At 32.1% G+C, this 13,399-nt stretch overlaps 1 protein-coding gene across 1 annotated transcript; it reads right to left on the bottom strand.

The window, feature by feature from the left end:
• Positions 1–451: 451 nt before the first annotated feature.
• On the bottom strand, positions 452–6,863 carry LOC111796717 (long-chain-alcohol oxidase FAO4A-like). Its single transcript, XM_023679458.1, has 4 exons — positions 6,555–6,863; positions 5,298–5,567; positions 2,171–3,293; positions 452–1,188 (listed from the first exon to the last, which is right to left on the bottom strand). Exons 1-4 carry the CDS (start codon positions 6,861–6,863, stop codon positions 488–490), a joined length of 2,403 nt encoding a protein of 800 aa, XP_023535226.1. The 3' UTR covers positions 452–487.
• Positions 6,864–13,399: the final 6,536 nt, after the last annotated feature.

The raw sequence follows: 13,399 nt of genomic DNA, 5'->3' as shown, positions 1-13,399 counted from the left end.
TCTTTTTCCACTTCCATTAAGAACGTGGAATGACTGACTTTAAAACATGTGCTTAATTATCAAGATTAGTGCAGCTTTCGCTAATGGGCATTTTGTTAATCCCCGCATTCAGTTCTCTTTCAGCTTGGTTTTCTTATTAGAAAAAATCTTTTTGTGTTTTTTTTACCACTGAAGCCTTTTTTTGCTTCTCAGTATTTGGTTTCTTATCCAATAATAAATAAAATAAAATAAAAGAGAGTGATTTGTGATTCTATTCCTTCATATCCTGATAAGTGTAATTTCAATTTTCATTTTGTTCTGATTCTCAAAAAAGTATGTTAAATATTTATAAAATATAAAGTAGATTATATTTTGAAACGATGATCTGTACAATTAGTTAGTCTTTTGATTTCTTTGATGATTTGTTTTATGAAGTACACAACTCTTTATGTTATTTTCAGAAAAGAAATGAAGCACCTAACATTGTTACGTTATCCTGAAGTTTCCATCAATTTCTCTTCCTTTTAAGAGTTTCAAGGACAGATTGTGCAGTACAATAAGCAATAGCCTGAACAGTAACCATAGGATTCACTCCCAAAGCAGTTGGAAAGACACTGGAATCAGCAATGAAGAGCCCTTCCACCTCCCATGTCTCCCCTCTCTGATTCACCACAGAATCCTTTGCTCCAATTCCCATTCTGCAGCTTCCCATTTGATGAGCTGAACAGATTGGCGTCAACAAATCCTTCAATGGCCTTGAACTTTCCTCTTTCACAAACCTTTCGTACTCTCTGTAACTCACTTTCTTCACATTTATGCTTCTTCCCTTGTTATGGTGTGTTCCTATTTCCTCTGCCCCAGCTGCTCCCAAAATCTTTAAAGCCTTCTCCAGTCCTTTCTGTAGATTCTTTTCGTCCCCATCATCCATTATGTAGCTTAATGAGCTTGAAGATTCTACTGTTCCTGACCCTTTGTCTCTTGCCAATGCAAATACATGAGCTGTCCTGGAAAATTTGCACATTCTTTGTTTGATATTTGTTCCAGATACCCATGGCATTAAGATTGAGAAGAGGCCTGGGTGCAATGCTGGTGTCTGGATTACAGCTCCTCCATATCCAGGTTCTTGATCAGGTGATGACCCTATGTTACACATGGCTGTCATTATTCCTCCTTCATAGCTTTTCTTGTCTTTCTCTGGCCATGATTCATCTGTAAAGGAAGAATGTTAATGAATTTGTGAGATCCACGTCGGTTGGAGAGTGGAACGAAGCATTTCTTTTAAGGGTATGAAAACCTCTCCCTAACTGACGGGCTTTAAAACATTAAGGGAAAGTCCAAAGAGAACAATATCTGCTAGCGGTGAGCTTAGGCTATTACAAATGGTATCAGAGCCAGGCACCAGGTGATGTGCTAGCGAGAACGCTAGGCCCCAAGGGGGGTGGATTGTGAGATCCCACATCGGTTGGAGAAAGGAACGAATCATTACTTTTAAGCTGTGGAAATCTCTCCCTAATAAATGCGTTTTAAAACCTTGAGGAAAAACTCGAAAGGGAAAACCCAAAGAAACAATATCTGATAGTGGTGGGTTTGGGTAGTTACATATGATTTCAGAGCCAGACATCAGGCTCTGGGCCAGTGAAGATGTTGGGCCCACCAAGGTGGATTTTGAGATCCCACGTCGGTTGGAGAGGGGAACGAAATATTTCTTTTAAAAGTGTGGATACCTCTCCCTAATCGACGCGTCTTAAAACCTTGAGAGAAAGTTCAGAAGGAAAAGCCCAAAGAGGATAATATCTGCTAGCGGTGGACTTGGGTTATAACAAATGGTATCAGAGTCGGGCACTGTGCCAGCGAGTACGCTGGTCCCCAAGCGGGTAGATTGTAAGACCCCATCCCACATTGATTGGAGAGGGGAACCAAACATTCCTTTTAAGGGTGTGGAAACCTCTCCCTAACAAACTTGTTTTACACGACTAGAGTGTTTTGCTTTTGCTTACCTCCTTCTAAATGCATATGGTATGGATGACTAAAAGCGTGGAAGAATGCTAAAAATTGCTTGACTTCTAAAAATAGGTAAAAACTACTTAAAAGCATATTTGGAGGAAGCATCTGATAAGTGTAACATGATACTGCAATTCTTGTGCTATGTTACCTTTCTGGTAGAAATATGATATTATCAGTTATCACATACCTGTTTCTGCAGGGAAATAACCCCACGCCATTGTCACAGGATGAAGATGCAAGTTTTTACCAATATTGGGGTTTCTCAAGCCGCTTCTTTTCAACAATGGAGGAGTACAGAGCGCCCCACATGCTACAATAGTCACCTTGGACTCAACCAAGCACATCTGTTTGGCTCCTGATCCACACTCAAATTCAAAGGCAACGCCTTTTGCTCTGTTGCGTTCGCGCCCGTCCTTCTCCTGCGTTATTCTAATGGCTTCGCAGCCCGGTAGTATAGCGCCATTTCCCGACCTTACCAAGTCCACAAGCCATGTCTCTGCAGTGCCCTTCTTTCTCCCATTCTTGCAGCCTAGACAGCACCATCCACAGTAATGATCAGAAGCTGAATTCCTAGGAATATTCATAGCTTTACAACCCAATTCCTCACACCCTTTTCTTAAAACTGCATTGTTAAAGCCTTCATTCTCAATTTCTGACTGAACTCCCATTCTCTTACAGACTACTTCCAATGCTTCTTTATACAAATTGCTTCTGAACAGCTCCAATTCATACTCATCCGACCATTCTCTGGTTACATGGCTTGGTGTCTGAATTGAAGCTGACCAATTGACTGTTGAACCTCCACCTACAGTAGAGCCTGCAAGTATAAGCACATTCATGTTATCAGTTGCCACTAACCCACTTGATAGGTACATTTCTTCCATGGCTGGTCCTTCAAGGAGTGACAGGTTTGTTCTAGCACAATAGCTTCCTTTCTCTAATACAACCACTTTGTACCCTGCACTAGCTAGCACACCAGCCACCACTCCGCCGCCCGACCCAGACCCGACCACCACCGCGTCGCACTTGATAATCATTGAAGGGCTGGGAGATTTGGTGCTTGGGGAAAGAAGAGTGACTGGAAATCCAAACTTTCTAAGTGCTCCTACAGCTACTTGTTGGTGTTCTAGATTGACAATGCCTTTGAAAAGAGGTCCGTAAAGCTCCTCTTCTTCTTCCTCAATTTCTCTTGATCTGACTTTTTCTTTCAGGTTCCATTCTTCTGACTGCCTGGCTTTAGCTTTGAATTGGGGGTCGCTTCCCGGGTAGTCAATTGCTTTCCATGATATGTTGTTCATCTCCTCATCAACCTAACCCAGCAACGGGGCAAGAAATTTTCTTAGCAGGTAATTTTTTTACATGCTAGTTTAATATATATATATATATATTTAATTTTGTTAGGTATAGGTGTTTTCTTCTAGTATTCAAAGCTCTTTATTTTGGGGGCGTATATGATACCTGGGCTCCGGGGGGGGGAGATGTAAGAAAAATTACCAACTTGACCCTTAGCCCAAGTGTTATATTTGATTATTTACCAAAATCTGGGAGAATGATGGATTGACAATCAAACCTGTTGGATGATGAAAGTCTCATAGGCTGATTTAGGGAATGATCATGGGTTTATAAACAAAGAATACTATCTCCAATGGTATGAGGCATTTTGGGGAAGCCCAAAGCAAAGCTATGAGAGCTTATGTTTAAAGTGGACAATATCGTACCATTGTGGAGAGTCGTGTTTGTCTAACATGGTATTAGAGTCATGTCCTAAACTTAGTCGTGCCAATAGATTGGTAACTCCTCAAATATCGAACAAAGGACTCCGAAAAAAATGTAAAAAATGACTAAGACTCCAAAGGAATCGAGCCTCAATTAAGAAGAGATGTGTTGTTCGCCTAACAAAACCTATTTCTCAATTGAATAGAAGTCCAAAGAGATTCCAAAAACGACCCACTTGAAGCATCCCAAGTAAGAAAAGAAAGATCTATATATATATTCTTAGAAAATATGTGAATGATGGTTTTCAAAACTTTTATTTCTCTCGAGTCACAATCTTGAAATATAATTTTTAGAAACAAAATCAGGAAATAAAAATTTATTGAATTCATTTACTTAATTGAAAATTTGAAGAGCATGCAAAAATGATTTCTTTAGTTTGGAAAAAATAATATAAAAAAATCGTTAATATCTTTTTTTTTTTTTTAAAAAAAAATTATTATAAAAAGTCAACCTAGTGGATGTAAATTTAATATAATTAAAGGAAGAGAGTTGAAAGTGACAAATCTTGGTGAGAAACCTTAAATACTCGGTCTGAGAGTATTGGAGCATTTATTTGTGTCAGATTGTCAGTGATAAATAAAACCAGACCATTATATGCAAAAACTTGCATGTACAGTGTCCACGGAGCCGACTGTTTTTCGGTCACCATCATCACTATCTATTTCATTTTCTACTGAGTTAAAATTTATTATTTATTTTTTGGGATCGAGACCCAACTCATCTATCTGACCGTAAAAAAAAATGTTCTTCACTAAATTTCCCTTCGGAGTCAAAAGTGTTCTTCACTCTCATTTATTTCCCCACTAAACAGAAAATCTTCATTCGAGATAGGTCTCGTAGGTAAAAGATGGACATAACGTTCATTTTATAGAAATTCATAGATTGGTACACCTTATACTCTATTATATTTTAGAGATGTAATTAAGGGCCTATTATAATCTATTTATTTTTACTTCAAAAAAGTGTAGGTATCGTCATTCCCATACTACCTAGACAAACACAAGTCTTTTTAGTATGTCTGTTTTTACTCCCATGTATTTTAGGAAAATTCTTAGAAGTTCATCTAACAGATAATTTCTTCAAGTAAAACATGTTTAAATATGAAGCTTTTATGATTAAGCTATTGAAAATGAAGGTATATATGAAGCTTTTATGATTCAGCTATTTAAAATGAAGGTGGATTTTGTTGGTATAAATCTTAACGTTTATTTCCTTTAAGCCTTTCTTAGTCATCCTATTTTTTAAATCGTTCTCATTCTAAATCTTAATTCATTTATGTATCCCTCCTTTATTCGAGTGTCACGTCATAAAAAATAAAAAAAAAATTCAAATCTTCCTATTCCGTATTATTTGAGTTGAAAAAGACATAAACAACCTTCTGAATTTAAGTGGAAGATTTGAAATCCATCACTCCTAACCCACATTTATATAATATATATTTTAAAAACGTGTAGAAAGGGAGGGTACAAGTGGACTGACCTTAGTTAATAACAATTAATATTAACATAAAAATAATTATAATAATAAGAAAAACTGACCTGCGTGAAGAAAGCAAGGTGGCAAAGGATCTTTACAGTTCTGTAGAACATTCTGAGTAGCAAGAAATAGCTGAGAGACCATGAGACCACAACTTGTTCCCTTTCCCTCTGAGAAACCTTTGAAAACCTTTGGAAGTATGGGAAATGATTTGAAAGGCTTCCATTCCCACATAAAATGTATGTACCATACCATGTTGATAACATCCATAGGCTCACTCTCATCAACCATTTCTTTGGATGCCTCACTCTCTCCTTTATCATCCCTCCCACCTGCACGTTCCATCAAATTTTACCATATAACTTTTTACGTACGTAACTTAAATGACATGTTCAAGTAAAAACTTTAGGATTTTATTTTCAAGTTCAGATCATAAGGTGAAAAAAGTATTCGATGATGAGATCATCATAATGTGACTATCTCTTAATAACTGTTGAGGTTCAAATAACCCTCAAATATTGCTACCCGAGTGAACTTGCATGCTCTTTTGTAATTAAAGAATATAAATTTGAGGTATTTTTACCGTTTTTCTCTCATATATTCAACTGTACCGCCTCTTTGAATAGTTTTAATAAAAAAAACAAAGTAGGTAACCAGCAATATTTGTTTGCTATTTAGGTAGCAAATCTTTTTTTTGTCGATGACTAATGAGTTGTTGAGAAAACAAGAATAGAAATACATCTAGCCTACATGAGTATATCTCGTGACATGTACTCATTTTTTTGAGGTCGGAAGTTCAAATAACTCCAACCCATTTTTTAACCCAAAAAAAGAAAGAAGTGGGTAACCGAACAATATCTGTTATCTAGTTAGCCTTTTGATGACTAATAAGTTGTTGAGAAAACAAGAACAGACGTACATCTAGTCTACATGAGTATATCTCGTGACATGTACTCATTTTAGGTTAGAAGTTCAAATAATTCCAACCCATTTTTTAATCAAAAAAAGAAAGAAGTACGTAACGAACAATATTTGCTACCTAATCCGTCTTTGATATGTATGCTCGAGGTTCATTTTTTTTTCCCCCATAAGAAAATTAAAATTTTAATTTGATAAATTCAAAATATATACCCACAATACATTCAGCTTTATATTTTTCTCTCTTTAAAATTTCCTTTTAATTTTTTTAAATTAAGATTATATAAATATAATATTGGGTTGAACTAAAAAAATATATTTCTACAAGTATTTACATGCATGCAAGTGGATCTATCTCCAAATAGAGGTTTGATAATGGAAGATTGATGCGCTGTCCTTACCCTTTCGGGAGTTCCGGCGGCGGAGGCGGAGGTCTCAAAGTACTCAGAGGCGGATCCGTCGGTGGCGGCGACCGACGGCAAGAATGTGTCGCAGAGAGCAGCGAGAGACTCCATCTCGGCGGCGGAGAGGGAGTAGTTGGAGTTTGCATGTTGTGAAATTCCTGCCGGTCCTCCATCGTTGTCGGCGCCGCCGTGGAGATCTATCACGCACTGGTGGAGTTGCGGTTTCGACTCCCCGTTGCCGCCGTAACTCGCCGCCGCACCGAAATATCCCATTTTTGGATCTCGAAGCTTTCCAGGTTCGGTCATAGAGTTTCAATGAAAGAGGACTCGGCGTTTGATTTCTTTATTTATTTCTACTAATAAATAAATAAATAAATCAAAAATATTATTTATTCAGGGAGGACACGTGGCGTAATTCAGAGCCAGAACTAATGTTTGACTTTTTATGGTCTAGCCAATCGTTTGACTGTCCAATTAATGTCATTTAAAGACGTTACGGTAACAATTTTTTTCTCTCAATTTTTTTTTTTCAAAACCAAAAACAAATTTTAATATAATTTAATTTAATTTAATTTTCAAAACTTGATTAAATTTATTAAAAATATTGGTAAAAATTTGATAATAAAACAAAAAAATTATAGGTGAAATTAATTTTTAATTTTTTAATTTTTTTTTTTAAATAAATGATTACCAAAAGATTCTTCATTTTTAATTTTACATCTTTTGGGTTTATGTGATTATTATTTTTTAATAACAATTTAAATTTTGTATCTAAAATTTAAAAATAAATACAAAAATTATAAACTTCTATTTTTAAAATTTTAATCTAATTTTTTAAAACCTTTGTAGAAAGTAAATAAAAACAAATTGATACTAATGGACAAAATAATAAATAAGTAATTTTAAAATTATATATATATATATATATATATATATATATATATATATATATATATTTGTCGTGGTAATGCATCTATTTTAATTTAAATAGATGTAAAATAAAAAATTTAAATATCTATTTTATCTCTAATTTTTAAAATATTTATTTTTGTCAAGTATGGATTTTTGCCCCTATTTTATTTTTTGAATATTAAAAATATCTATTAATTCTTAATTATTCAAAATTTAATATATATATATATATACCATTGAGAATGTGTATATTAATACAATAATACAAGCATGACTTTCAAGCAAATTAAGTTAGAGAAGAACATTTAATAAAATAAATTTAAGATAGACAAAGAATAAAATAATGTATTTTAAAAAAATTTACAGATTTAAATAAGATTAAAGTGTTAGATCTCACATCACATCTGTGATATGGAAACCTCTCTCTGGTAGTTGCGTTTTAAAATTGTGAGGCTGACGGTGATGTAACATGTCAAAACGGATAATATCGGTTAGTTGTGAGTTTGAATTGTTACAAATGGTATCAAGTCAAACATGGAGCGGAACAAAACATTTTTTCATAAAATTAGATAACTTCATAGTTCTTTATACGTCGACTTTAGCTCGTTTATCTTGAACGAGCCTTTAGAAGAAATTAAATTATATGGATAGAGAGAAAACGGGAAGAGTCAAGAGGTAAAGGNAAAAAAAAAAAAAACACAATTGTAAAGGAAAACACATTACAAAGCCCCAAAATCATTCTCAACAAAAACACACAAACAATATAAACACTGATGGAACATATGCAGCTCGGGCGACGACTACGCCCTACCTGGTGGATCCGTGTGGCCAACCCCAGGGCTATGTCCGGGCGTGGTAGGTCGGAATGCATCCGTTTCTACATATTTATACCGGTTTATCGAGAATGTCAATGTCGATACCGGGGCAGGAGGCAATATAGCATGGTGATGGGCAGAGACGACCGCCATGGCAGCGGCGGAGGGCAGCGGATCGATGCCATGCAGCGGCCGTGATGTTACAGAGAGGGAGTGAAGAAGAAGGGTGATGAGAGGAAGCAAGTTAACTAAGTGTAAGCTTCTACGAGCTGCCATGGAGTTTTTTTCTTTTTTTTTTTTTTTGGTATTTTTTTGTTAATTTAAATAAGAAAAAATGGAAAGGAAATTGATATGAAAATGGGGAAGAGGTTAGTATTTATGGGGTTGGAGTTGGCATAAGACAGCTATTTAAGATGAATTTAAAAGAGCCCACTTGATAATTTATTTATTTATTTTTTAATCACATGCGAATAATTTCCATTTTTGGCATGTTTAATGAAAAGGACTTTAATTTCAAATCATTTCAAATTTGGCAAATTAATTTTTTATTGCCCATTTGTTTATGTGAAAAAGTTTTAATTTTAAATTACTATAATTAATAAAATAAAATTATATATATATATATATATAAACTTTCAAACCTTTCACTTATTATTAGTTTTGTATGCAATTTCAAAAGTAGGTTTTTTTAACAAATTTAAAAATAGTATTTTAAAAGTATTAATACATTTAAATTTATTAATAGTATTTAAAAAAAATCACAATTTTAAATACTTTTAAAAATAGTATTTTAAAAAATTATTAATAGTTTTTTAAAAAAGTTTCAAGTATTTTTAAAGTTAGTAATTGTTAATAAAAAATTTGAAATTTTAAGGGTATTTTTCAACTGCTAAAAGATATTTTTGAAACTATTTTAAAAGTTTAAGGATATTTTTGAAATAAATATTAACATTTTTTTTTTTACTTTAAGAGTATTATTGGTATTTTTATCAATTTAGCCTTCAAATTATTATTACTATTATTTTAATTTGAGATATAAATAAAAGAGAAAATTCAAACAAAAGATTTTTAGAAATAAAATTCATATACTAAAAAACAATTTCTTTTTTTTTTTTTAATTAAAAAAAAAGACTTTGATTAGACCACACCAAATCGGGATTAATTAAAAAAAATAGCTTCAACTTTAATAAAATAAAATAAAATGATATCAAAATCTGAGATTATTAAGTTTTAATTAAATCAAAATGCTTCTTCCACTAATCTTTATAATCAAATATAAATTTGACACAATTAATAATAATTTTTATCTTGGTAAAAAAATAATAAAGATAAAATAAATAAATAATACTTTTCATCAGCTGATGAATCTTGATGTGACTATTTAATCTATTTACAATATAAAAAAAAAATTGTTATGATTATTTTTTTTAATTAATGAATTGGGATATGATAAGTTTAATTAATATCAAATTATCTCAATAATAAATTAAAGTGTATAAATTTGATTAAGATTTTATATATTTAAATTTCTCCACGTTACATGTTTAAATTAAAAAATTAATTAATATAAAAAAAATAAAAGAATTTATTTTTTATTTTTTTAAAAAACTCTTATGATTTTTTTTTAGAATATTCTTTGAGAATATTCGACTTAAAAACTTTTATTGATAGGAAAAGAAATTGGTACCCATATTTGTACTTTGAAAGTCCTAAAATTACAAAAGTTCCTGGGAGTGGGCCCTACCATATAATAATTGCCTGCTTTTTTTATTCCTCAAATAATAATAATAATAATAATAATAATAATAATAATAAAAACATTCGATGGTTTCTATTAATAACAAAGCAAGTAGGCTAATGGGAAATTAATTATTATTTATTTAATGTGTTTTCTTTAGTCAAGTAGAAATTAAAATAATCATTATTTTAAATATTATTTTTTTAATTTTAGATTTATCGAAAATTTATTAAATAAAAAAGAGTTTAATGAATTATTAGAGGTAATAAAAAAAAAACTTAATATTCAAATAGTAAATTTATAATTTAATTAATATCATTTTGTCTTAATTGAAATTGAAATGTCAACTAACACTCTTTTACTCTGTGTGTGGTCGAACAAGCTTGGATTTCGTACAAGTGATGTTCGATTGGTGAAGACAAACCTCACCTAAGGTCGGACGAAACCACAAAGCCGAAGCAAAAAATATATATGGGGCTTAATTCCCCTTAAAGCTGGTCGTGAGCGTGTCAGGGTCATGACGCTGCGCGGTCGAAAAATGTAGGACCGTGACATTTCAAATCAAAACCATCAAATCAAGTGTTTATTTTTAAGGGATTTCAGATCTAAAATAAAATATTCATTTAGTGTTACAATACTCATTAGATCTAAATTCAAACAACTTTTTCATTCTCTCTTCTACTTTCAACGATACAAACCTGTCACTTTTATTATGGCAAACACCCAAGTTATTGTGAGATCTCACATCGATTGAAGAGAGGATCGAGTGCCAATGAGGACACTGGGCCTCGAAAGGGGATAGATTGTGAGATCCGACCTTAGTTGAAGAGGAAAACAAAACATTTTTGATAAGGATAAGAAAACTTCTCTTTAGTAAACGTGTTTTAAAAACCTTGAGGGGAAACTCAAGAAGAAAAACACAAAGAAGACAATATCTACCAGCGATGGGATTAGGTCGTTACCGTTGCCATGTATGTCCATATCAATAAATTTCAAGATTTTCACACGCTCGGGACCTACTTTCCACAAGTCCTACCATAATTATGAAATGCATTATTAGCTAAACTTAAACTACCTCTTGTATTAAGACTACTAATAATAACAAGTATAGAAAAAATGGTATCATTTAAGGATAATATTTAAAATTATAGAGTAGAAAACACTCACAACTTGGTCACTAAAATTCTTCCATAAACCTTAAACATTAATTATTTAAAGACAATAATTATATTAATGAAAGAATCTAGCTCGTTCATAGTCCATAAGCTATTGTCGGCCTTTGAATTCCATATGAAGATTCCTCGGTTCAAGCCTTATTTCCAAAACCTTTTTTTTTTAATAATATTTTAATTTATTTTAATACCAGCAAGTGGGATTTTTGTGACATATAAATTTAAGTAAATGGGCAGTTTGTTGAATAATTAAAAATAAAAAATAAAGAATAAATAAAAGAAATTTGCATGTTTTGGAGGGAGGTCCTATTTTAGGGCACTTTTTCTCACACTATAACAATAAAATAAAACCCACTGGATTACCCAATTCATTGACCACCATAAAGCCTGCTCACAATATTTTTAACTAATTTTTATAATTTTATGACACAAAACCAGCTTTATCACAAATAATAATAATAATAATAATAATAATAATATATGTTCGGCTAATTTAGGGAATGATCCTAAGTTATAATCAAAGAATGCTATCTCCATTGGTACGAGGCCTCTTCGGGAAACCCAAAGCAAAGTTATGAGATCTTATTCTCAAAGTGAAAAATATCATACCATTGTGGAGAGTCATGTTCATTTAACATGATATCAAAGTCATGCCCTAAACTTAGCCATGTTAATAGAATCCTCAAATGAGGCATAGTAGCCTCGATTAGGAGGAGGCGTACTTTGTTTGAGGGAAAGTGTTGGATGAAAGTCCCACATCGGCTAATTTAGAAAATGATCAAGTTTATAATCAAAGAATACTATTTTCATTGGTATGAGATCAATATCATACCATTGCAGAGAGTCGTATTCATCTAACAATATATATTTTAAAAAGACGATAATTTTAAAAAGATTGATCGTCGATATTTTCTTAAATCTTGGAAAAAAAATAAGATTAGATACTAATTCAAACCCTTCACAAGACAAATAAAATGAGAAATGATTAAAATAAAATAAAATAAATAATTTTTATATGTAAAGTTAAAAGTACCTTAAAACTTTATCTAATATAATATACATAAAAATTTAAATTATAAATTTAGACTTTAACTTTTTAAATTTGTGTCTAAAACTTATAAAAAAAAATGCTTAATATCCTTTAAATTTTAATTTCTTCTTCTAACGGGTAAAAGAATAATTAGTTAATTGATCAATCTAATTGGCATAAAACTAAATTAGACACTGATCTTTTCCGTCTAATATCTTCGTAAATTTGTATTAAAAAAAAAATTAACAAGTAAATAAAATATATTGTTAGACGAACACGACTCTCCACAATGGTAATGATATTATCTATTTTGAGTATAAGCTCTCATAGCTTTGGTTTGTGCTTCCTTCAACCTCCTCACAATGGAGAGAGTATTATTTGTTTATAAACCCATAATCATTCCCTAAATTAGCCGACGTGAGACTTTCACCCACCAACATACATAACATTCGATGTTGAAAAACTAAACTTATAATTTAACCAACAAAATAATAATACCACAGAAGATCTCCCCGCCCTGCCCACCATAGATTAAGTGTTTTTGAAGTTTTTTCGTAAAATATTGTAAAATGGAAGGGGGAAAATCGATCAAGTAGATGGTTGAGCATGGAAAAAACAACACCAAAGAATATTCAAGCTTGGCATCCAATGAAGGGTTTTAAATATCTTAGATTGATAATCAAATTGATATTATAAAAACAAATATCAAATTGAGATGATAGTTAATTTATGATAAAATTGAAGTAGTGGAACATACACCAAGGCCAACGAGTTTGCTGGCGTTGTCCTTTGGCGGCCACTTGTGTATATTTTTGGTGCAATTTTTATAATTCAATTATCAAATTATATGAGCTGTACAGTTATTTGGGGGACATAATAGTAATTTTCTTAAAGAATATATTTGTATTAAGCCAGGTAATCTCTGTCCTTGACTCCATTTATCTAATGAAGAGAAATCTCTCTTTACTCCTTGACTCCATTTACCATTTAAACAGAGAGAATATAATCTCTGTCCATGACTCCAAATTTAAACCGAGAGAATATAATCTCTGTTCCTGACTCCATTTAATGAAGAAAAATCTATTTCCACTGTCTTTTCCATTTATTATTTCAATGGAGAGAATATAATTTCTGTCCCTGACTCCATTTATTAATGAAGAAAAATCTATTTCCAC

This window comes from Cucurbita pepo, chromosome LG06, assembly GCF_002806865.2.
Source record: "Cucurbita pepo subsp. pepo cultivar mu-cu-16 chromosome LG06, ASM280686v2, whole genome shotgun sequence".
NCBI lineage: Eukaryota > Viridiplantae > Streptophyta > Magnoliopsida > Cucurbitales > Cucurbitaceae > Cucurbita > Cucurbita pepo.
This window is presented reverse-complemented; position numbering and strand designations above follow the sequence as displayed.

Bases quoted from the DNA above. Each gene is read 5' to 3' on its own strand.
- LOC111796717 (XM_023679458.1), bottom strand. From the start codon at position 6,863: ATGACCGAACCTGGAAAGCTTCGAGATCCAAAAATGGGATATTTCGGT. The intron at 5,568-6,554 runs GTAAGGACAGCG...TGGAACGTGCAG, and splicing joins CCGCCGGAACTCCCGAAAGG to GTGGGAGGGATGATAAAGGA. The intron at 3,294-5,297 runs GTCAGTTTTTCT...TTGCTGGGTTAG, and splicing joins ACCTTGCTTTCTTCACGCAG to GTTGATGAGGAGATGAACAA.